Source organism: Cnephaeus nilssonii, assembly GCF_951640355.1.
Source record: "Cnephaeus nilssonii genome assembly, chromosome: 16".
NCBI classification, from domain to species: domain Eukaryota; kingdom Metazoa; phylum Chordata; class Mammalia; order Chiroptera; family Vespertilionidae; genus Cnephaeus; species Cnephaeus nilssonii.
This window is the reverse complement of record NC_137087.1, coordinates 61999595-62024730: the sequence shown is the minus strand read 5'-3', so window position 1 is coordinate 62024730 and position 25136 is coordinate 61999595. Positions and strand designations below refer to the sequence as shown.

The 25136-nt window shown below is 58.6% G+C and overlaps 1 protein-coding gene across 1 annotated transcript; it reads right to left on the bottom strand.

Annotated features, from left to right (window-relative positions):
- Positions 1 to 528: 528 nt before the first annotated feature.
- On the bottom strand, positions 529 to 4208 carry LOC307112861 (uncharacterized protein C10orf120 homolog; the record flags this gene model as incomplete). The annotated part of the gene is made up of 3 exons (XM_079793940.1): positions 529 to 1260; positions 2227 to 2302; positions 4036 to 4208. 3 exons carry the CDS (start codon positions 4206 to 4208, stop codon positions 529 to 531), a joined length of 981 nt encoding a protein of 326 aa, XP_079650066.1.
- Between the last annotated feature and the right edge of the window lie 20928 nt (positions 4209 to 25136).

Genomic DNA, 25136 nt, shown 5'->3' with positions numbered 1-25136 from the left:
CAGGCTGTGGCACCGTGGTGCGTGCCAGTTCAGTCTTGGCTTCACGGGACCTTGCACACTTCATTTACTCTCCCGGATCCCGCCACGCCTGTGAGCACGCCCGCTAGCCTGCTGGAGGGGCCACCTGGCCCCGCACTCCCGTCAGCCCCAGCTGATGGCTGTCGGCCCCTAAGGAGCTGATTGCAGACCCGGGCCCAGCAGAAACCAGGAGGGCCGCCCGGCGGAGCCCAGCCTGAGTGGCTGACCCAGGAGGACAAGCTGAATTGACAACCCCTGCTTTAAGCCGCTGCTTTCCGGGGTGATTTGTTTCAGCTGATCCAGGCCCCGGGAGGAGGCGGGAGCCGAGAGCCAGGAGCGGCCTGAGACCAGGAGGCCTTAGCAGGTGGGTCTTACGCTGAGGACCCCCCGGGAGATGGGTCCCCCAATAACACAGGGTGGGGGGGGGGGGAGGGGGAAGGCCCCTGACCGGCAGAGCTGGGAGAACAACGCTGACCGAACACTCGGTGCCCCGAGGGGATAAATAAAACTTTAATGCTGATGAGAGGCAGGCTTGCCCGGGGGCTCTCTCCAGACACCCGCGTGGTCCGGGCGGGGGCTGGCATCGGCCAGGTCGCTGGGGCGGATGCCCCGGGAGAAGAAGTCCTGGTTCATGAGCATGAGGTCCCCCGGGAAGTCCGCCAAGCGGAAGAGGCTGCGGTTGGTGAAGCCAGCGATGGACCGCTCCGCTCTCTTGGGGGGGAAGAACGGCTTCAGGTGGCTGGGCTGGTGGGTGAGCGGCTTGGGGGGCTCTTTGGACCTGAACGTGACTTTCATCTTAATCTCTTGTCTTTGTGTGGCTTTGTCCTCGCTTTCCCCCGGCGCGGCGTCCCCGTGGGCCTCGCCGTCCTCCCCGCCCTCGCCTGTGGCCGCGGGGGGGCCGCCTCCGGGCGGGCTGCCGGGGGGCCTAGCCCTCTCGATGGCGGGCAGCGGCCGGGGGTGGCGCAGCGCCCGCGCGAACTGCATGCGCTCCACGTGCCGGCAGATGTCCAGCCTCTCGCGCGGCGGCACCCGGAGCTCCTCCGGGGACACGGTCACCTTGGCCGTCCAGATCTTCTCTAGGAGCCCGCAGGCGGCGCAGGCCGGGGAGAACTGCTTCCTGTACTCCAGCACCTGCTTGTAGTCTGAGGAGCGCAGCTGCAGCTCCCGCAGCATCTTCCGCTCCTCCTCCTGCTTGTGCGTCAGGAACCTTCTGGAGGCCACGGTGTGCACGCCACCTAGACGCTGGCAACCAGACGAGGCGTCAGCACGGCCCGGGACGCGCGGGGGCTGGCGGCCCCTTCTCTTGCCACCGCTCAGCGTGCCCGAGACAAGCCTGGGTTCAAATCCCAGCTCTCCTTATTTTTTTCAATGGTGTCTTTCTTTTATTTATTTTTTTTAATATACACTGAGTGGCCCGATTTTTATGACCTCTGAACGCATAATAATCTGGCCACTCAGTGTGTGTGTGTGTGTGTGTGTGTGTGTGTGTGTATATATATATATATATATATATATATATATATATATATATATATATTAGAGGCCCGGTGCATGAATTCGTGCATGGGTGGGGTTCAGCCAGCCTGGACAGGGGGAGGGGACATGGGCAGTTAGCTGGCCTGCCTGCTGGTCAAACTCCTGATCAAGGGGACAATTTGCATATTAGCCTTTTATTCTATAGGATATACACTGAATGGCCAGATTATTATGCGTTCAGAGATCATCATAATCTGGCCACTCAGTGTATTTTTATTGATTTCAGAGAGGAAGCTGTACACTGAGATTGAGTCCACAACCCGGGCATCGAATCTGGGACCCTTCAGTCCGCAGACCTACGCTCTGTCCACTGAGCCACACCAGCCCGGGCTGGACTCTCCTTGCCTCCCATGAACTGGAAGGAATTGTGTGGACTCACGGGGCCACCGGGAAGCCTCCGGAACCATCCCTGTGAGAGCAGCTGGCACCAGGTAAGGCCCAGGCGCGGCGCCTCTGCCCTCGGTCCCACTGTGGCTCTCGTCCTCCCGGGGCTTTGGAACAAGAGGGCACTCTGCTCTGCAGGCGCCGGAGCCACGAGCCAACTCGCCAGCCTGCGTCCTGCTTGGGAGACTTCCGTCTGGACCGCGGCTGTTTGGGAACCTCCGGCTCCCCCGGGTGACCGCCTGCCGCAGTCCCCACCCCTCACCCCCCCATGATGGTCAGGGCACTTACCAGGATCTCTTTCTCTAGCGGGGAGTACTTCCCGGGGGCGATGCTGGGGTCTGACGTGTGGAATTTGGTCCATGTCCTGGAAGGTGGAGAGGCCGGTGCGTTAGAACTCTGGGAAAGGCCCTGGCCGGTTGGTTGACTCAGTGGGTAGAGCATCGGCCTGTGGACCAATGGGTCCCGGGTTCGATTCTGGTCAAGGGCACCTACCTCAGTTGCAGGCTCCTCCCTGGCCCAGACCCTGGTCAGGGCTCATACAGGAGGCAACCAATCGATGGGTCTCTCTCACATCGGTGTTTCTCTCTGTCTCTCACTCTCTCTTCCACTCTTCCTAAAAATCAATGGAAAATTGTCCTTGGGGAGGATTAACGAAATAAACTTAGGAAAGGGGTTCCCTGGCGCTCCCTTTGGGAATGGAAACCTCACAAAAGGTGATTCCTCGGAGTCAGGCGAGGCCACCAGGCCAGGTTTCTCTGGGCACAGGCTGGATGCCACCACGTGGCCCGGGTGGGAGAGTGGATGGGAAGGAGCGGAGGGGAAGGAGTGGTCGGATGGGAAGGAGAGGACGGGAAGGAGCGGACGGGAAGGAGTGGTCGGACGGGACGGAGCGGACGGGAAGGAGCGGACGGGAAGGAGCGGACGGGAAGGAGTGGACGGGAAGGAGCGGACGGGAAGGAGCGGACGGGAAGGAGCGGATGGGAAGGAGCGGACGGGAAGGAGTGGACGGGAAGGAGCGGACGGGAAGGAGCGGACGGGAAGGAGTGGATGGGAAGGAGCGGACGGGAAGGAGTGGTCGGACGGGACGGAGCGGACGGGAAGGAGCGGACGGGAAGGAGCGGTCGGAAGGAGCGGATGGGAAGGAGCGGACGGGAAGGAGCGGACGGGAAGGAGTGGTCGGACGGGACGGAGCGGACGGGAAGGAGCGGACGGGAAGGAGTGGACGGGAAGGAGCGGACGGGAAGGAGCGGACGGGAAGGAGCGGACGGGAAGGAGTGGACGGGAAGGAGTGGACGGGAAGGAGCGGACGGGAAGGAGCGGACGGAAGGAGTGGACGGGAAGGAGCGGACAGGAAGGAGCGGACAGGAAGGAGCGGACGGGAAGGAGCGGACGGGAAGGAGCGGACGGGAAGGAGTGGACGGGAAGGAGTGGACGGGAAGGAGCGGACGGGAAGGAGCGGACGGAAGGAGTGGACGGGAAGGAGCGGACAGGAAGGAGCGGACAGGAAGGAGCGGACGGGAAGGAGCGGACGGGAAGGAGCGGACGGGAAGGAGCGGACGGGAAGGAGCGGACGGGAAGGAGCGGACGGGACGGAGCGGACGGGAAGGAGCGGACGGGAAGGAGAGGACGGGAAGGAGCGGACGGGAAGGAGCGGACGGGAAGGAGCGGACGGGAAGGAGCGGACGGGACGGAGCGGACGGGAAGGAGCGGACGGGAAGGAGAGGACGGGAAGGAGCGGACGGGAAGGAGCGGACGGGAAGGAGCGGACGGGAAGGAGCGGACGGGAAGGAGAGGACGGGAAGGAGCGGACGGGAAGGAGCGGACGGGAAGGAGAGGACGGGAAGGAGCGGACGGGAAGGAGCAGACGGGAAGGAGCAGACGGGAAGGAGCGGACGGGAAGGAGCGGACGGGAAGGAGCGGACGGGAAGGAGCGGACGGGAAGGAGCGGACGGGAAGGAGCGGACGGGAAGGAGAGGACGGGAAGGAGCGGACGGGAAGGAGCAGACGGGAAGGAGCAGACGGGAAGGAGCGGACGGGAAGGAGCGGACGGGAAGGAGCGGACGGGAAGGAGTGGACAGGAAGCCCGGCCGCACTCACCCCACGGGGGCAGCGGAGTCTCGGTCCCCACGGCAGTACAGGGGGTCCTGGTCCTTGACAGACTCGCCCGCGCTCAGCACCCCATTCTTCAGGGCCTTCCGCTCTGGGGCCCGGAGGTCTTTAGCCCTCTGCTGCCCCGCCTTCGGGCCGCCGTCCTCCCATTCCCGGAGCATGGCCTGGCCACAGGCCGGATGGAAGGTGTCGGCCGAGTGGCTCTTCCTCAGGCAGTTTCAGGGGAGCCCAGGGGCGGGCACCCTGCTCTTGCATCACAACTGGCCCCTGGCGCCATTGTGAGGTGTGCGCCCAGCTGAGGGTGCTGAGCCGCCCCGGCCAACAGAGGGCGGGGCCCTGTGGTTTCCCTTATCGTTACCTAACCGTTCCCTGGGCCCGTCAGGCCTGGAGACGGCGCCAGGCAAATCCACCCCCGGTCCTGCTGGTCCCGCTGCGCCCACAGGGGCAGGAGCCAGGGCGAAAGCTCCCTGTGTCCGCCATGCTGCTTCCTGCCTGTCAGTCCTCCTGAAACCCAGGTACAAACACCGCGTGGCTCAGCGGTGGAGCCTCGGCCCAGGAAGTCACGGTTCGATTCCCGGTCAGGGCACAGGCCCGGGTTGCAGGCTCGATCCCCAGTGGGGGGCGTGCAGGAGGCAGCTGATCCATGATTCTCTCTCATCATGGATGTTTCTGTCTCTCTCTCCCTCTCCCTTCCTCTCTGGAATCAAGAAAATAAAATAGAATAAATTTAAAAACTACGACAGAAAAGACCCTTCCCCCTGGAGCCACACCCGCCAGCACCGCGGCGGTTCTGCCTCCGTGACGGGCAGCGGTGGGCGAGGCAGGCTCGGCTCCATTCTGTGTTGTGTCCCATCCCCAAGGGCGTCTGATGCAGCTTTGTCCCCTGTCTGGGCTGCTCCGCGCGCGTCTGAGAAGTCAGTGACTGAAAGGAGAGTGTGTGTGGGGGGGAGCAATGGGCCCCCCGGGAGTGCGTCCCGTCCCACCCAGCTCAGCGGATCCGGGGTGCTCGCTCCAGCCGGGCCTGGTGGCAGATCTGGGTCCCCCGAGCGATGAGGAGCCACCAGGTAGCAGAGGCCACGGCCCGGCACCCTCTGTGTGGGCCGCAGTCACAGGACGGCCTGGCCCGCGCTGGTGTGGGGACGAGCGTCTCACTTGTGTTTCTCTCACCTGCAGGAGCGCCCTGTGGTGGCGGGTTAGCCATCGAATGCGTGCTCTGTGTGTTCCGCGAGCATCGACGTGACTGACGAACTTCAGGAGCGAGGCTGGTGACCGGGGGTCAGGCGGGTGTCTGTCTGCTGGCAGGTGCTGCTCTCAAAGGGCGACCACTGGCCCCGGGGTGCTTCCTCTGTGCCCAGCCACCAACCCACTTTCATGGGTGCGTGCACGTGCCCTCGGGCGCGCCGTGAGCTCAACTCTCCACTAAAGGGTGAGGCTAGAGACAGACCAGGCAGCCCTGGCCGGCGTGGCTCCCTGGTTAGGGCGTCCACCCATGCACCTGAGAGGTTGTGGGTTGGATTGCTGGTCAAGGGCATGTACCTGGGTTACAGATTCGATCTCCTGGCCCTGGTCTGGGCTTAAGTGGGAGGCACCAATCGATGTGTTTCTCTCTCTCTCTTCCTCTTTCTCTCTTTCTCTCTCTCTCTCTCTCCCCCCCCCTCCCTTCCTTCCTTCCATTCTCTAAAAATCAATGGAAAAAATACCCTTGGGGGAGGATTAACACCAACAAAACAGAGATGGTCTAGACGGGGTCCCCCCTTTGGGAAGGCCTCACGGTTGGGGTGGCACAGGCCTACGGGAGGTCAGTACACGGGACATGCCTCGTTCTGACAGGAGAAGAAGGGGGTTCGGTGCTATGACAACCTGGGAGACTCCCAATAGCCAGGGCTCCAAGGACCTCCCGCGGGGCGAGCTGTGCGTCTGCAGAGACGAGATGTCTGGAGACAACGCACACGTGGGGCCTCCCTGGGCTTCGGTGATGTTGGGCAGGGACCCGGCTCTGCCAACTCTGCCGGGCCGGGAGCAGGAGGGAGGTGGGCGGGCGGGGCGGAGGCTCGGCGGTGGGGGTGCGGGGGGAGGCCTCTGCGTGGCTGCGGGCATCGGCGGGGGAGGGCTGACCCCCCACCGCCCAGCTTCCCCAGGAGCGGGCACCGCTGGCCTTTGCCAGGGGGAGGGAGGAGGAGAAACCTGCCGTGGTGCAGGGAGGGTCCTTCGCCCTGGAGCCTGGGTTCCTCATCCCCTCGTGGCCTCACGCAGCCCCCCGACATCTGGCCGCACCCAGCGCCCGGGCTGAGGCGCTGCTCTGGCCCTCGGCTTCTCCCTGCCGGCCCCCCGGCCCCTGGGCCAGTGCTCTGCCCGCCCCGCCAGGGGGCCTTCGGGACCAAACTCCTTGTCCCCAGCGTGACTTGCAGCGCGAGGAGGCCCGTTTTGGGGAGACTCAGACAAAGGAGCCGGTGTGCTGGGCAAGTTTCAATGATTTGCCCAAGGTCACACGCTTCCCGTTGGAAGAAGCAAAACAAAACATAGACCCGCCCAGCTCGGGCTAATCTGAGCTTCGCCGCCCCGGGAGGCGGTGCGGCCACCGGACCGTGCAAATGGGTCTGATAAGGAGATCGGAGTTGAGCACCAAGGGCGGAAACGCGGCAGGAAAAGACGGGAGGCGGGGGCAGTGCCCGCTGTGTGCCCGCCAGGGACGGCTTGTCTGCCATCAGGACGCCCCGAGATGAACACTGATAATCGCTCGTATCGACTGAACATGTAGGCACGGGCCTCGGAGCGCCCGATGCCGTCACTCACTTAAATGTGCGGATATGTTTTAAATGGCGTCCAAGTCCTAGAAGGCACCTGCTTCCAAAACAAACCAGATTAGCCCGGCTCCTGTGGCTCCGACCTAGGAACCGGGAGGTCAGGGTTCGATTCCTGCTCAAGGGCACAGGCCCGGGTTGCTGGATCCATCCCCAGGGTGGGGCGTGCAGGAGGCGGTCGATCCGTGATTCTCTCTCATCAATGATTCATTGATGTTTCTATCTCTTTCTTCCTCTCCCTTCCTCTCTGAAATCAATTTTAAAAACCTTAAAAAATAGTAATGACAACAACAAAAAAACAAAACCCAAACCCGACGAGCAGTGCAGTAACCCGCCGTGCGGAGCGGTGTGATACCGGAGCTAGCGGCGCCCGGGGCCTGCAGCAGCTCCCAGACCCGCTGCTGTCCTTGCAGTTCGCGTTGGGGAGGTCGGGCCCAGGAAAGGGGTTGGGGCTCCGCGTGGTGGTGGGGGTGCTCGGGGGCTCACTACTCACCAATAAGAAAGTCCCTACTGCGATCCGTTCCGGGGGCCGCCCGGGGGCCGGTCTCCATCCTGCGTCACCCTCGGCTTCTCAGGAAACCTCGCCGGGTATCACCATCGTCTGGGGCATGCGGCCTTCCTCGTGTTTCATTAAATGCAGGGCGTGCCCTCCCCCAGGCCTCCCTTCCCGCCTGGGAGTGGGGTAGGTTCTCTCCCGGGAAGCGTCCCGCCTGCTCGCGGGGTTTTCCGACGTCTGTGGGAACCCCGGTCTCCCCCACTCACTGAGGAGGTGGGAGCCAAGAGGCGTCTTCAGGGCTGAGCTGCTCTCCACATCCCGAGAGGCTGCGCGGACGGTGGTCCCTGCGCTCGCCCTGCCGACCCTGGCCTCCCCGGAAGGCGCCCGGCCCTCTGAGCAGGCTTCGGACGGGCGTGCCAAGAAGGCCGCGTGAGTTACCAGCACGTCCACACACAGGAAGCCGTCTTATCTTAAATCCCTCGCTGGCAGCGGCTCCTACGATACTGGAACTCCCAGGGGGTGAGAGGGCCGGACGCCCAGCGGATCTTTGGGATCTAACCTGGAGAAGTACATTTCTCTGACCTTCAACTGGGTGCCTTGGACCCGAGTCCGGGGAAGAGGACAGAGCGGCCCGGGCTGGAGTCTCCAAAGGGCGCTGGGCCCGCGTGGCTGTGCTGCGCTGGTGCGCGAGCCCGCTGGTTCGGTGAACGAGCAATCAGTGGTTAATAGTTTTAAATGTGTGTTTATGGAACTCAGGAAGGAGGGGGAGAGAGAGAGAAACATCCATGATGGGAGAGAATCGTGGATCAGCTGCCTCCTGCACTCCCCACACTGGAGATGAGCCTGCAACCCAGGCCTGTGCCCTGACCGGGAATCGAACCCTGACCTCCTGGTTCCTAGGTCGATGCTCAGCTCCTGGGCCACGCCGGCCGGGCTCACGTGGCTTTTGAAGGACAGAGACAGAGAGCACGCGCACAGGCAGCCCGAGCCCTGGGCCTGCAGCTCCTTCCCGCCCCCCTGACCCCGGGCGGGTGGGTCCATGTCCCCGAGTCAGTTTCCCGGCCTAGAAAGCGGAGAGAAGACACATGTTCTGCGAACTCCCGGGACGATGAAAAGAGTTACAATGAAATAATGTCCAAGAAGATGAACTAACCCATAAAACGTGCAACGCGGAGCCACGCTGGCCGCACGTGTGCTGGGCAGGGAGCACATGCATGACTCCTCCGTCGGAGGCGCTGGCCTGACCCACAATGCGAGCAGCCCTGGTCTGTTGGGATACTCGCCACGGGGTCCCAGTGTATCCAGGAGGCACCCCTAGATGCCAGAGAGACTTCTACAAGGAAGAGAGGATGAATGTGAAGCCCTCGGTGTCAGGAAGTGCGGGGCAAACACAAGGACTTGCACGCCTGTTACTGTCCTGTATCCCACGATTGAAACTGCGCTTCAGCTACACGGTGGGATCTGCCTAGACAGAGGGGCCTCCGAAGGGAGACGAGTTACAGAAGAGCACACAGACCCACGTGGACTGTGGCCCGTGGACCATGGATCTGGCTGTGGGCTGTCGTCCCAGCTCCGGTTCCTCTGTCCGTGCAACGCTCTCTCCCACAATGCCCCTCTTCCAGCCGTGGCTAATTCTCCTGGGTTTGTGGTTAATGACAACGAGACGGTTAGAAACGCTGGAAACTGCCGGCCGGCGAGGCTCAGTGGTGAGCGCCGACCTAGGAACCAGGAGGCCACGGTTGGATTCCCGGTCTGTGCACATGTCTGGGTTGCGGGCTCCATCCCCACTAGGGGGCGTGCAGGAGGCAGCCGATCCATGATTCTCTCTCATCCTTGATGTTTCCGTCTCTCTCTCTCCCTCTCCCTTCCTCTCTGACATCAGTAAAAAATATATTTTAAAAGGAAAGAAGCTCAAAACCTCTGTTACGGGGACATCTATTGAGAAAAAATAATCTTGCTCGTGAAACGTACAAGTCTCCTGTAGACGTCTAATTTTAATGACTGGGCCCAATGCCCCTCGGAAGTCAGCAGGGCGGGCAGCTCTGTCTCGCCCTTTTTGGGTGAGGAAACGAGACGAAGTGCGTTCCCTCGACCACCGCGGGGGAAGCAGGCCCAGCTCCAGCCTCCTACCCAGGATCCATCAGGTAGGAGTGAGTCCCTCAAAGCTCGTTCCAGCTTCCCACCCATGACTGCGTTTGCCCATTGAGAGCAGAGTGGGCCTGGCGGACCTTGGGTGTCCTACACGCAGGAGAAGCCAAAAGCCATGCCTGCAGGTCATGGTGACCGACACGGTGGGGTCACCAATGTGCAGAGTGGTCTTTGGTCAATCTTCCCCCGAGGACGTTTTCCATCGATTTTTAGAGAGAGTGGGAGGGAAGGGGAGAGACAGAGAGAGAGAAGCATCGATGTGAAGAGACGCATTGACCGGTTGCCTCCCCTACGCACCCCGACCAGGGCCAGGGATTGAGCCTGCAACCGAGGTGCGTGCCCTTGACCAGAGTCAAACCCGCGACCTTTCAGTCCTTGGGCCGAAACGCTCACCACGGGGCTGCCCGGCCAGGGCCTCCAACCTGCAGAGCGGTCTTTACAGGTAAGAACAGGTGGAGTATTCGGTTGGAAAAGCACTTCCTTTCCACGTCTTTCCACCACCCAGGCCCCCGCGTCTGTAGACCCCCCTGCCCTCCCCCGTCTGGCTCGCGGGGGTTAGAGTGACACCTGCCCCGGAAGGCGGGCGCTCTGTCGGAAACCTCGGCATCCGGGGCGCCGAGCAGAGGAGAGACCTCGGAGGCTAAGGGCTGACTTGCTGCTGGAAGCCAAGCGGCTGAGTGTCTGCTGGGAAAGCCATCGTCGGATGAGCGTCAGGTAGGAGGGGGTCCCTCCAGGCCCCTGCGAATACGCAGTCCCAGGCCTCGCGCAGCGGAAGCAGTGCTACCGGCAGGACTAGGAGGGGCTCAAGGGAAGTGCGTCCCTCCAAGAGCCGACCAGCTAGTGGGGGAATACGACTAAGACACCGTGAGCTACCATTAAGGCAGGGCGGGTTCAGGGTTAGCACAGAGGGACCAGTGGGCGCGGCGGGAATTCGGGGATGTGGTTGGGGAACGAGGAAAGCCTTCGAGGACGCAGGAGAGGCAGCGTGGGTATTGAAAGACGAGTCCATGCCCACCGCTTCTCCCCCTAGGAAGTGCCGCGGGCGGAAGGAAACGGGGCGTCCGTGACGTCCAGGGCCCCTGGAACTCGGGGTCCCATCTGCCCAGCCAGGGCCAGCTCACCATCTGCCTCGTCACCCCTCCGGCCGCACCTCCCACCCCCTGGCTCTGTGCAGGCCTCCAGCAGGCAGCACCACCTTCTCCGGCAGGGAGTGCCCCGCCCGTCCAATCCCAGCGCAGGGATCGAGTTGCACGGCCGCCCCGGGAGCCTGCAAGCATATAAGGCCGCCGGCCTGCAGCAGCTGGACACCTCCGACATGGGCTGCCCGGCCCCCCTGCTGGGGCTGCTGCTCCTGCCCGGGGTTTTTCTACTCGAAACAGGTACAGCCGTGGGTGCCCGGGCCCCTTGCTCCTGCCTGTCCCAGGGAGGACAGGGAAAGTGTGGGTACCCCCACAGATCCCCCAGCCTGCTGTGGGGAAGCTTAGAATGAAATCCAGGCCAACAGGGCCTTTCCCTGTCGAATGCAATCCAGCCACGGAGGGAGACGCTGCTGTGACGTGCTTCGCCGTGCTTGTGGGTTTGGGGCCGCTGGGCCAAGGGTTTTCTGTGGGTTTCTGTCTTGTGGGCGAGGCACTCTCTCCAGAACCCTCACAAAAGGGTGGCTCTGTTGTGAGGGTTCTGGAGAGAGACGGGTACAGAAGGAACATTTGGTCCAGCCGGCGTGGCTCAGTGGTTGAGCGTGGACCCATGAGCATGGCCGGTTGCGGGTTCGATCCCCAGTGTGGGGCGTGCAGGAGGCAGCCGATCAATGATTCTCTCATCCTGATGCTTCTCTGCCCTCTCTCTCTCCCTTCCTCTCTCTGAAATCAATAAAATATCGATTTTTTTTTTGAACCCCTGTAGGGTCCTGGGTTCAATCCCAGTCAGGGCACCAAAAAATCAATATTTTTTAAAAAGCAGAAGGAGGAGCACTGGCCAGGGGACTTCAGGGTTTCGACGTGCTCTCTGGCCCGCACGCTGACCTGAGGCAGTGGAGGTATTGAATTACGGCCACGATTTCTTTCCTGTTGCTGAACGGCGTTGGAAAATGTACCACAAAAGAATACCTTCGCCTGAAACAGTTGACGTGACAAAATTATCTAGATTTGATTCATGAAGTCTTCTAACCTGAACATCTCTATCTTTTTATTTCTTTTATATATATATATATATATATATATATATATATATATATATATATATATTTCAGAGAGGAAGGAAGGAGAGATAGAAACATCAATGATGAGAGAGAACCATTGATCAGCTGCCTCCTGCACGCCCCCCACGGGGATGGAGCCCACAACCTGGGCCTGTGCCCTCGACTGGAATCGAACCCGGGACCCTTCTGTTGATAGGCCGACACTCTATCCACGGAGCCAAACTGGCCAGGGCTCTATCTCTTTATTTCTAAAGAATTATCAGTTGGGTAATCTTAGCCTTAATCTGTATTTCACATCTAGTCCTCTTAGGGACGTTTTAGTTTAAGTTGGAACTACACTAATCAAACTGTTCCCATCATTTCGATTATTTTTATCGTTATTTTGTGACTTGAGGGGGAAATATCAAAGTCCCCTGTTACTTAGCTCCCCTGCTTACATTAACAAACAGAGGCTTGGAAATACTCTTGAACAGCAAATAGCTTGGATAAAACTTTTATTCACTATAAAGAAAAACCTCATCACCACCCACAGAGTAACGTTTGATTGTGAAGTTCATACTCAAACTCTCCTTTTATTCTGCAGGTAATTGAGTAGCTACTCAGACCTACTAGTATTTGCTAGAACACGCGAGGGTGTTCAGGAGAGTCTAAGCCAGGCGTCCTCAAACTACGGCCTGCGGGCCACATGCGGGTGTTTTTGCCGTTTTGTTTTTTTACTTCAAAATAAGATATGTGCAGTGTGCATAAGAATTTGTTCATAGTTTTTTTTTTTTTAAACTATAGTCCGGCCCTCCAACGGTCTGAGGGACAGTGAACTGGCCCCCTGTTTAAAAAGTTTGAGGACCCCAACGGTCTGAGGGACAGTGAACTGGCCCCCTGTTTAAAAAGTTTGAGGACCCCTGGCTAAGCGGTTTCCTGCATGCATTTACACGTCTGACGATGAGTGAGCGTGGGAACGTGACTTGGGGCCAGGTCTGCACGGCTCAGGCCCCGAGTCCCTCTTTCCTGACCACGCGGATGTGGGCGGGTTCTGCGTCCCTCCGGCTGCTGCCCTTCGCTCTGACAGAGGAGATTTGATGGGATGATGGTCATAAATTACGTGGAAGCGTGCCTCAGGCGAGAAGCGGCTAAGTCGGTGTGAACTGTCATTAGACGCTACGAGCTCTAAACTGGGGATCTTGCACCGAGAAGAGAGGACAGTGCGGTTGCTCAGCCTCCGAGTATAGCGTTTCCCCACGTGTATCCATCCCCAAGAAACCAGGACAGGTTCCTCTTCCAATATCCCCGCCACAGGTTCAGGCAGTGGAGGCAACATGGATGCATGCCGGCGGGAAGGGATGCTTCTCTCCAGCGGATCAGCAGCGGGCAGGCGGGCGCCCCTGGGGGCTGTGCCAAGCGTATGTGGAAAACGCATGGGGGCTTTCTCGCCCTGGCTGGTGTGGTTCAGTGGATAGAGCATCAGCCTGTGGGCTGAAGGTCCCAGGTTCGATTCCCGGTCAGGGCGCATGCCCGGGTTGCGGGCTCCATCCCCACTGGGGGGCGGGCAGGAGGCGGCCGGTCCAAGATTCTCCCTCATCATGGGTGTTTCTATCTCTCTCTGCCTCTCCCTTCCTCTCTGACATCAACAAACATGATGAATAAATAAAAAGGAAATGCATGGGGCTCTCGGAAGCATGTCTGAGGTAACGGGACATGCAAGTTCACGGTATTGGCTCCGAGGAGGCAAATGCGATGCTGGAGGGAAGAAAGGACTGGTGTTGGGGGTGTCGTTACAGGCACGGCGAGTGGGGGCCCCAGAGCGAGCTGCGTGGACCTCGGTGAGCTCTGCCCACAGGGCCTCGCTTGAAGAAGTGCGGGCTGCTCTTGGCAGGCAGACTCAGACGAGGACTTAATCTGTATGGAGTCAGGTGTCTAAGGCCGTGGTCGGCAAACTGCGGCTCGCGAGCCACGTGCAGCTCTTTGGCCCCTTGAGCGTGGCTCTTCCACAAAATACCACGGCCTGGGCGAGTCTATTTTGAAGAAGTGGCCTTAGAAGAAGTTTAAGTTTAAGAAATGTGGCTCTCAAAAGAAATGTCAATCGTTGTGCTGTTGATATTTGGCTCTGTGGACTAATGAGTTTGTGGATCACTGGTTTAAGGAATTGAGGTTGGCCCGGCTAGCGTGGCTCAGTGCTTGAGCATCAACCTATGAACCAGGAGGTCATGGTTGGGTTCCCAGTCAGGGCACATGCCCGGGTTGTGGACTTGATGCCCGGTAGGGGCCGTGCAGGAGGCAGCTGATCCAGGATTCTCTCTCATCATGGATGTTTCTGTCTCTCTCTTTCCCTCTCCCTCCCTCTCTGAAATCAATTTTAAAAATATATGTATTTTAAAGGATTTACAATAGACGTGGCGGGGGGGGGGGGGTAGGGGGGGAGACAACCCCCAGTTTGGGAAAAGTGAGTTTAAAGATTGCTGGGAACTGGAAAAATCTCCCTAAAATCCAGCGATTCTCTTAAGACAACACCTTGGTAACGAGAGACTCCATGCTGAGCTGGAAACAGCCCCGAGCAGACCCCTGGGCGCGAAGGTCCACCTCGCCTCCTGTCCTGCCCCCTCCTCCCATCCCCCTGAGAAATCAGGGCCCCGTGCGAAACCGGCCAAACGGGCGATTCATTACCTGAGCCGGGCCTTTGATAGGAGGGTTCAACCCTCTCCTCCTCTGCCCTGCCCTGACTCCCTGCCAATCCCGCACCCTGAGGGCACACGGCGTGACACGCGGGCCCGTTTCCCGGCACCGCTGGCCCAGCAGCGGGCACTCCAGGAATGGCCAGAACCAGTGAGCGGAAAACAATGCCCAAGACTCTCCCACCACTGCTGCCCGCTGCCGGGTCCTCGGGAACACGCTCGCCAGGATCTCGGGGTGTTTCCTGAGCTGCTGGCATCCGGGGCATTTGAGAGGCACGGGGCCCTTGCAGACGCGACAGGCGAGGAGCCGGGTGGCCGGGCGTTTTCTCAGGGACGGCCTGGCCCCTGCTCCAGCTTCGCCCCGCCCCCGGCTCCCCCACCTGTGCTCTCTGCCCCGAGTGCACTTCCCTCTACAGCTCACACACGTGTCCTTGAGGTTCGGGGAGCGTGGGATCAGCCATGCGGTACGGCCCCGGAGGAACTGTGGGCTCCTCAGCAGTTGCACAAGCTCCTTACAGACAATGGCCCCGAGAGCTTCCGGGAACAGCGAGGCTGTGTCTGGGGTGTGGTTGGCCCCGAGTAGTTTATCTGATCAGCACGAGCCAAGGCAAACAGGGACAATCCTCCAAAACCGCAACGTGATCGAGTTGCCATCTGCCCAGCTGGGCACACACCTGCTCTGCCTCCAGGCCTAACACTGCCACCCCCCTCCCCACCCACAGCCCCCCCACCCACAGTCCCCCCCCCCGGCGCACTCAGCCCGGCTCCCCCTGGCGCCGCGGTCGGGGTGGGAGTCTGTGGTGTCAGATCTGGGCTGGGCCCCCAGCCGCCTGCTCACATTCGCCCCGGTCAGGCGTTCAGCAGCACGGCGCCGTGCTGTGCCGCTGGCAAGCTGACAGCTCTGCGGGCCAACCTCCCCCTCCCCCCCACACACATGCACACACCCCATGCATTTACACACAGGCACACACACCCCACGCATTCACACACAGGCACCCCCCCACGCATTCACACACAGGCACACACACCCCACGCATTCACACACATGCACACTCCCCATGCATTCACACACATGCACACACCCCACGCATTCACACACTCTCTTGCATACATATAGTCACACACATGCACACACTCTCACATGCACACACCCATGTGTGCACTGTGCACATGCTCTCACATACATGTGCATGTGTACACACACTCTCTCACACACATGCATTCACACCCATGCGCTCAGCCACACACATGCACACTCTCTCACATACATACATTCACACCCATGTGCTCAGCCACACATATACACAAATGAATTTCCACCAAACACGTGACTGGTGTTCAGCTCGCCACGATGAAAGATGCCCGTGTGCCGATGGGAAGAAGGAAGTGGCTTAGTGGGTCCGGAGCAGAGAGCGGGTCACGGGCTGACATTCCCGTGTGTGCAGCCCGAGGGACTCTATCTGTGTGGCACTAACATAACTAATACGTTTTCAAAGTCCATTCAAACAGCTCAGACATTGGGGCCGAGTGTGTGCGTGCGTGCGTGTGCGTGTGCGTGTGCGTGGGGGGGGGTTTGGCTTGCTTACATTTATCTTTGGTTTCTCTTTTTCCCCCCTGATTGGCTTTGTTCTGTCGGGTGGGGGTTAGAGTTCTATCAACGCGTCTGTCTCATAGCCGCGCGCTCCGCCTGTTCTGTGGCGCGAGGAGTGTTTGCCTCCCGGTTGTCACGGAGTCTGCAGGGCGGACACACGCAGCGCAGCGGAGTGGGACACGTGTGGCCAGGCACGCTGTCCGGCTCATCACGTATGTGTGTGATGGCTAACGCTCCGTCCCCTGAACTAAGGCCGGAGGGCCGACATTTTTACTCGGGAGTCACGTTCTCTCGTGCTGAAATTTGTCCTGGTTGGAGCTTTTCTAGGACAACACTGGCCCTTTTCTAAAGTGACCTTCTCTCCCCACCTAGCCGCCGAGACCGAGCGCCTGCAGCCGGCCCTGGGTGAGTTCCTGCTTCTGTCCCATCGGCCTGACACTCCCGTTCTCCGCGCCCCCCCGCCCTCCCCCCCCCCCCCGGGCAGGCAGGAGGCAGGGCCCAGAGGGAGACGCGCAGTGCGCAGTGTAGGCCCTTTGACATGTGTAGCGGATGCACGCACGCGACACGGATAGCAGCCTTGTTCACCGAGGGCCCCGGGGGACTGAGGGTGCCCCTGGGTCCCGAGAGGCAGGGCTGGGAAGGGGCTCGGATGTGGACGGGCCATGGCCACCGGCTCTGGTCCCAGATGGCCACCGCTGCCCTGGCCGGCAGGTGGCGCTCCGGCCCGGGTGAGGGCCTGCTCCTGTGCCTTCTGCAGAGCGGGCCCCGCCCGCCCCGTGGTGAAGCTGTAGCTATAGGCTCTCTTCAAAACAGCCCCACGGGCAAGCACGTCCGAGCGCCCGTGATGTCTGGGGAGGCACTGCTCCGGGTCCCGTGTCCTCGGGCCCGTTTCTCACCAGACCCCTTGGGGCGGTGCTGACGCTCAGAAGCAGGTGGAGTGAACGTCACCCCTTTAATCACATAAAAACATCTCCGTTTCTCTCGTGCCCATAGATGACGGGAACTCAGACACCATCCTCTCAGGTAAGAGAGCCCTCACTCGGTGCTGTCGCCCCGAGGGTCTCACGGTCCCTCCAAACTCAGGAAAGAGATCCACAAGGGGCGTGGCCTGGAGTCCCTTCCCTGGTGACCCCCAGCGCCCCCGTGGCTGAGTTTGTGGGGAGCTTGTTCTCAGGGCGGTGCCCCGAGATCCCCTCCGTCCTCAGAGGGGACGGCGCTGTGATGTTGGAATGAGTCCTGAGAGCATCCGGGCGAGAGTGGGTCCGAGACTGCCGGTCGGCGTCACTCGGGCCGCTGCTCGGAGGGCTTCGGGCTCTCTCAGCGTGTCCTGGCCGCGTGCTTCCGTGCCTCAGAGGAGCAGCACTGGAGCTCGGGTAACACGGGCTCGTGTCTGCGTGTCCTGTGCTGTGTCACCAGTCCCCACAAAGCTAGTGCGTGAGCCACACCCATGTGCTGCCTTCGGCTCTGGGGTCAGAGCCCGGGATGAGTCTCACCGCGCGAAATCGCCGTCCAGAGTCCTGGCCTTCTGGAGGCCGCGGGCGGGACCACGGCCGGCCTCTCCGTGGGAGCCTCCTTCTTCCTCTGTCAAAGCCAGCAGAGTCGTGTCTTCGAATTTCTCTCTGACGCGCCGACCACCAGCTCCACTTTGAAGAATGCTTGTGGCCCGGCCGGCGTGGCTCAGGGGTGGAATGTCCTCCCAGGCACCAGGAGGTCAGGGTTCGAGTCCCAGTCAGGGCACAGGCCCGGGTTGTAGGCTTGAACCCCACTGTGGGGCGTGCAGGAGGCAGCCGACCCATGATTCTCTCTCATCATGGATGTTCCTGTCTCCCTCCACCTCCCTTCCGCTCTCTTTAAAATCATTAAAACCTTTTTTAAAATACGAGGGAGAATCATGGATTGGCTGCCTCCTGCTAGGGATGGAGCCAGCAACCCGGCATGTGCCCTGACCGGGAATCGACCTCCTGGTTCATAGGTCGATGCTCAACCGCTGAGCCCCGCCAGCCGGGCAACACATAATTCTCATCACAAAACACCAAACACCTGCCTGGGACACAGAGTCTGGGAGGGAGGAGGGGGCTAGTGAGCTGAACAGGACCCAGGGCCTGTGGCTGAGAGGCGACTCAGCACGCCTATCACTTCCCTGGTGGGCCCTTCAGAGTTGAGGCAAAACCACAACTTGTGAGGTCATGGGGGGCCCTCGCTGGCCACACCCCTCTCAAGTCACTGTGAGCACTTCCGTTCATGAGTGTTTCCTTTCGGGGGGGAATTCCTTTTTTAAAATATATTTGTATTGACCTCAGAGAGGCAGGAAGAGGGAGAGAGAGAAACATCCATGATGAGAGAGAATCATGGATCGGCTGCCTCCTGCACGCCCCCTCCTGGGGATCCAGCCCACAATCGGGCACGTGCTCTTGACAGGAATCGAACCCGGGGCCCTTCAGTCCGCAGGCCGACGCTCTATCCACTGAGCCACACCGGATAGGGCTTTGAGGGAGCATTCTTATTATTTTTCATTTTCAAATTTATCTTTATTGTTGAAAGTATTATAGATGTCCCCCTTGTCCCTGCCTTGACCCCGTCCACCCGCTCCTGCACCTCCCCAGCCCTCACCACACTGCTGCCTGTGTCCACGTGTTAGGCATCGGTGCCCACAAGCTCTGTGGTCAATCTCTCCCGCTCACCGACCCCCTTTCCCTCCGAGACGCGTCAGTCTGTGGAAGCTAAAAAGCAACACAGACAGTGCTGCGTGCAGCAGGCTGACGAGTGCGTCTTCCTTGCAGTGCTGCCTGCTGCCGGCTCCACTCCGCTCCCTCCTCTGACTGCGGCGCGTTCAGCATCTCCAGGTAGGACCCCCGCCTCCCCCCCCACCCCACCTCCCCGCCCCCTGTGACCGAGTTTATCGCAGCTGCTAAGTTGCACGGCCCATCGCTGGTGACTGCTGTTCTGTCAGAGAGGGCACGCCGCGCGGAGAGGGACCCCTCCTGAGGTGCCTGGATTCACGCTGTCCAGCTTCACTTTGTGTTTATCCATCATTTTACTGTCAAAGAACATCATGCCCGGCCGGCGTGGCTCAGGGGTTGAGCGTCGACCTAGGAACCAGGAGGTCACGGTTCGATTCCCGGTCAGGGCACAGGCCCGGACTGTGGGCTTGATCCCCAGTGTGGGGCGTGCAGGAGGCAGCCGATCCATGATTCTCTCTCATCATTGATGTTTCTCTCTGTCTTTCCCTCTCTCTTCCTCTCTCTCTAAAAATCAATGGAAAAAATATCCTCGGGGGAGGATTAACCCCCCCAATTTTATTTTATTTTTTAAAAGGGGGCGAGGCATTTGGGGAAAGCAGGGTGGCATTAGGAGCGTTCTCTCTGTCGCCTGAACTTGACCCCGGCCTCGTGAGAGGCGGGTCCTTCTCTGTGAGCACATGGCCAGGCGGGCGGCCCCTCGGCAGGGGCCAGCTGAGTCCTTCTCTGATGGGGTCTCACCTGTGTCTCAGGAAGACGCTGCGGCCCTGACCACCGCTTCCGTGTCGTTCTAGAGCCACCTGTCGTGGACCCGCCACCTTCGAGTCGTAGAGACGTCTATCCTTGGCCCAGCCGGCGAGGCCAGCCACCTGCTCACAGGACACGCCACTGTGCGAGTGAGCCCCAGGGTAGGTCGTGACAGCCAGGGAGGGGGTGGGGGTGCACGGGGCCAGAGCAAGAGGACCACGCCCCCAGCACCCGGCTGAGCTCCAAGCACCCTACTTTCCTGCCACTTCACAGACACATTGGCAAGTTCAGACAATGAGGAGAATGAGGAAGCAAACAGTGTGCTCTGTGCCTCCAGGGCTGGCGCTCAGAGTTTGTCACAGTGGGTTTCCATCTTGTCAAGAAATAAGACATGACAGGCAGCTTTGAAGTTCCCCAGACGCCCCATCCCCGCTCCGTTCTCTTCCTCTTCCTCTTCCGCGGAGACAAGCATTCTCCTGGATGTGGTGTGTGTCGTTCTACACTGAGTGGCCAGATTATTATGATCTCTGAATGCATAATAATCTGGCCACTCAGTGTGTGTGTGTATATATATATATATATATATATATATATATATATATACACATATGTATATGTATATGTATATGTATATGTATATATGTGCATATATATGTATATATGCGCATATGTGTGTGTGTGTGTGTATACACACACACACACACACACACACACACACACACACACACATATATATATTAGAGGCCCGGCGCATGAATTCATGCATGTGTGGGGTCCAGCCAGCCTGGCCAGGGGGAGGAGACATGGTCGGTTGGCCAGCCTGCCTGCTGGTCATACTCCTGGTCGAGGAGACAATTTGCATATTAGCCTTTTATTATATAGGATATACACTGAGTGGCCAGATTATTATGCGTTCAGAGATCCTAATAATCTGGCCATTCAGTGTAGTTCATTTTAAGACTTTTACAAATAGGAATTGTGCGACTCTAGGTGTGTTATTTTGTGTTTTTCTTTCACACCAATGATATCGGTCCCCGTCTATCATCCACTCCCTTGTATTCTTTACTCAATGTCACGTTTTTGAGATGTATCCGTGTTGATAGCTATGAAGATTTATAGATAGATTTTACTGCTTTTAACAGCTACGGTGTTGAACCTTTTTTCATAAACCACATAATGGGCGCGTTTCCCCACGGATAGAAATACGTTTCTGTGATGTTGCGTGTCTGCCCGGCTGAGGGCAGGTCCTGGCTCAGCAACGCATGTTCTACAGTCTGATCCGCTTTGTGGCGCGACTGCCAGGGGCCACCTCACGCGGTGGCGGGATTACTGAGCGGTGGTTTTCTAGAACGCGCTCGTAAGTGGGGAGTGATCAAAAACTCCCCCTACTTTGGGAGCTGGGCGAATAGGATGAGAGCAAAAGGCAAGTTTCCGAAATGGACCTTCGTTTTTGTTTCCACAGGAGACCCGCCCCGGATGCGGCTTGCCAATGGCTCCAGTAGGTGCTCCGGGCGCGTGGAAGTGTTCTACCAGGGCGCCTGGGGGTCGGTGTGTGGGGACGGCTGGGGCCTGCGGGAGGCCCAGGTGGTGTGCAGGCAGCTGGGGTGCGGCCAGGCGGTGTCCGCCCCGCTGGGCGCCCACTTCGGGCCGGGCTTCGGGAAGATCCTCCTGGACAACGTGCACTGCAGCGGTGAGGAGAGCCACCTGGCCCTGTGCGCCCACGACTCCTGGTTCCTGCGCAGCTGTGGCCACGAGGATGACGCTGGGGCCATCTGCTTGGGTGAGGGGGTTGTGTGCTCTCTCTGGGACTCGTGGGCGGAAGGGGCGGTGACAGGGAGTGGGAAGTGAGCCGGGGCCTCTTCCTGTGGCGGCTGATGGCTCCCTGTCTCCACACTCGCAGGTCCTCTAGCGGCAGACCCCTTCCCGCCAAGTGAGACCCACTGGGCTGTTTGTAGGCCCCGTTCTACCTCTAGTTCTGTCCGGCTAACACAGTAGAAATGGAATGGAAATGACCCTGTCAGATCGAGCTTGAAGCAGTTCACGGGGGCTGGTTTGATTGGTCTATTTGACTTGAAGTCTAACCGGCTCTCCCAGTCTCTGTGTCTGCCCACCATCACAGATAGGGCTCAGAACTCAGATCTGTGGTGTTGACCTTGGCCTCCTGCTCTCAGGAAACCTGCTCATCCTGGCCTGACAGCCCCTCTGCTGGGCAGCTGCCTGAGGAGAGGTCCCAGGCTCGGCTTAGGGTGTGGCCTGGGAGAGACTGCAACATTGATGAGTAACATCGGCAAAAGAAGGTTTGAAAATTAGCTAGCAGGACACAATGCCCCGGTGCAGGAACCTCCCTAAATCAGAACTGGATTATCGGGCAAGACAGGACTCTTCTGGGGCCATTGAAGGACTATAATTAATAGTCACTGGCTTTAGGATATAGTTTTCTGTGACTATGCCCATCAATCATCACCAATCACTTACTTGAGAGAAAATTGCCATTTATGTCCCAGAGTGATTAGATCAGAAAATCATCTGTCTTTAGTCTGTGAGGCCTGATTTTTTTTTAACAGACAGTGAAACAACATTAGTTGAAAAATTATAGTTAACACACGATTTTAGAGTAACTTTGCCACTAGAAGAAACCATGGGGCTATTCCAATCCTTTCCTTTTTATCCTAAACCAGTGGTTTTTGAACGTTACTTTTCATCAGAATTACCCCGTGGGTTTATTAAAAATGCATATTGCTGGGTCCCACCCAGCATTTCTAGTTCAGTAGGCCCAGAGTGGGGTGTAAGGATTTGCATTTCCAACAAGTCCAGATGCTTATACTGTGGTAGGGAACCACACTTTGAAAACCACTGTCTTAAAACAAAGAGGATTTTTTTTTTATATAATCCTGATACACAGAAGCAGAGTTACCATCATCGCCATCTTTGCCATTGCCAGCATTGTCATCATCATCATCTTCATCATCAATATCACCATCATCACCACTGTCACCGATATCAACGCCATCACTATCAGCAGCATTGTTCCCAGCAACAGCACCGTTATCAGAAGAAACTAGTTTACCTGGTAAGTTAAACTTTGTACTTGTGATCACTTCCTTGGCTACTTTTAGTTTGTGTGTTCTTATGGTTATGTTTATGGAGAGCGAAGCACTCAGACAAGAATATTTTAGGTAAATTATTAAGATATCTGCCAACATCTGGTACTATGCAAACAGACAGGTCTCTGTGGGTGAATTAATTTTCCATTTACAGCTAAGAAGCTAAGGTTACATTCATGGCATTCTCTTCATCTGGCACACGTCAGGAAACTGACGTTCATGTGCATGTGGCAGAATAAGAATTAGATTCCAGAATTGAATAATCATGCCTTTTGGCTGGAAGGTCACTAAGCTCTTTAGAACTTGCTCATATTATTCTTCCCATTCGAAGCATATTTATGAATACATCCCAGCATTATCAATTTGTAGATGCTGCTTTCCTCAAATATGATGTTCTTAAGTTTGTTTCCTGTTTTTTAAAGACTTATTTCTACGGGGCCAGGAATTCCAGGACCCCTTTACCATGAACATAATATCCTATCTAATAAAAGGGTAATATGCAAATTGACTGTCACTCTAACACACAAGATGGCCACCCCCATGTGGACACAAGATGGCCGCCACAAGATGGCCAGCATGGGAGGGCAGTTGTGGGCGATCAGACCAGCAGGGGAGGGCAGTTAGGGGTGACCAGGCCTGCAGGGGAGGGCAGTTAGGGGTAACAAGGCCTGTAGGGGAGGACAGTTGGGGGGGACCAGGCTGGCAAAGGAGTGCAGTTAGGAGTGACCAGGCCTGCAGGGGAGGGCAGGTGGGGACAACTGGGCCAGCAGGAAAGCAGTTAGGTATCAATCAGGCTGGCTGGGGAGTGGTTAGGGGGTGATCAGGCTGGCAGGCAGAAGCAATCAGGCAGGCAGGTGACCAGTTGGAAGCCAGCAGTCCTGGATTGTGAAAGTGATGTCTGACTGCCTGTTTAGGCCCGATCCCACCAGACAGGCAGTCGGACATCCCTCGAGGGGTCCCAGATTGGAGAGGGTGCAGGCTGGACTGAGGGACAACCCCCCCCCCCCCCATGCACGAATTTCTGGCTCCCACATTACATGCATTTCAGGTTAGCTGGCAGGTCAGTGGAAGACGGTCTGGCCTAGGACGGCCTCCCTCACAGGACTTACATTTCCAAAGCTGTTATCTGAGGTGACAGAGGTGACGAGGCCCTGTGTCTCTCATCACCCAGCGCCCGGCTCAGGCTTATTCTGGTGATTGTCCCAGGATTTCCATGGAGCCCAGGGGAGCCTGTCAGCCCTCTCGGACTCAGCTCTGCATGGCTTTGGGTAGGACAGGTTATAGGCATCGTTATTTCTGCTACATTGTATTGGCAAAGCGAGTCATGAGCCACCAGCCCAGAGCGAAGGTGTAGGCCAGTGGTCGGCAAACTCATTCGCCAACAGAGCCAAATACCAACAGGACAGCGATTGAAATTTCTTTGGAGAGCCAAATTTTTTAAACTTCTTCTAACGCCACTTCTTCAAAATATACTCGCCCAGGCCGTGGTATTTTGTGGAAGAGCCACACTCAAGGGGCCAAAGAGCCGCATGTGGCTCGCGAGCCGCAGTTTGCCGACCACGGGTGTAGGACAATGAGAGGGGGAGCTGCAATGTCGCATCGTGAAGAGCAAAGCTATGAGGAGGAGAAAAACTGGGGCTGCTGGTGTGAAGGACCGACCCCCGGCAAGCTGTCTTCAACGGGGTGTGGGAGAGGAGGACACTAAGGGCTCCTTCAAGCGTGGGTCTCTCCTGGCAGCGGGAAGGGTCTGAGTTGCAAAGTCATGGAAAGCAAGGAAGGCTAGGCCGGGTAGAAGCCGGTCCAGCCATCAACAGACAGAGGGCGCTGTTCTCACCCCATGACCCCAACTCTTCCCAGGAGGCTGGGCCCCCGTGAGGCTGGTGGACAGCGAGGGGAGCTGCGCAGGCCGTGTGGAAGTCTTCTACCAAGGCGACTGGGGGACTGTGTGCGACGACCTCTGGGACCTGCCACAAGCCAACGTCGTCTGCAGGCAGCTGGGGTGTGGCTGGGCCGTTTCAGCGCCCGGCGAGTCCCACTTCGGGGAAGGTTTTGGCAAGATCCTGCTGGACGACGTGCGCTGCAGGGGCGATGAGGGGCACCTGGAGGAGTGTGCCCACCTCGGCTGGCTCTCCCACAACTGCGGGCACGGGGAAGACGCGGGCGTGGTCTGCTCAGGTAACCCCGCCCCTTGGCAGGCCGAGCGGGTTTGAGCTCTTCCCAAGCAGAACCTACAAGAGACAGGGTAAAGCTCATGGTGGGAAAGAGCTCACAGCAGCCGCTCTCATCTCTCTGCTTACAGATGCTGCACACGCGGCGGGCACGCCACCAGGTAGGAGGGCGCTGGCGCCAAGGGCAGCGTGCCCACCCCTCGGGGCAGAGGCTGTGCTGGAATTAGGTGTCCCTTACTCTCCTGCTCGGGGGTGGGGGGCGGGCAGAGCCTGGAGCCCCTGAATGTCCGTGGCGAGGTGGAGAGCACCTTAGGCTCACGTCTGCCTCTCCGCTACTCCACTGCGCACGCCACACGCAAGCAGCCGGCTCTAAACTCTCGGCTCCTGTACAGCACGCGCAGTCCATCATTCTGAGGGTGCGAGGGGACGGCAG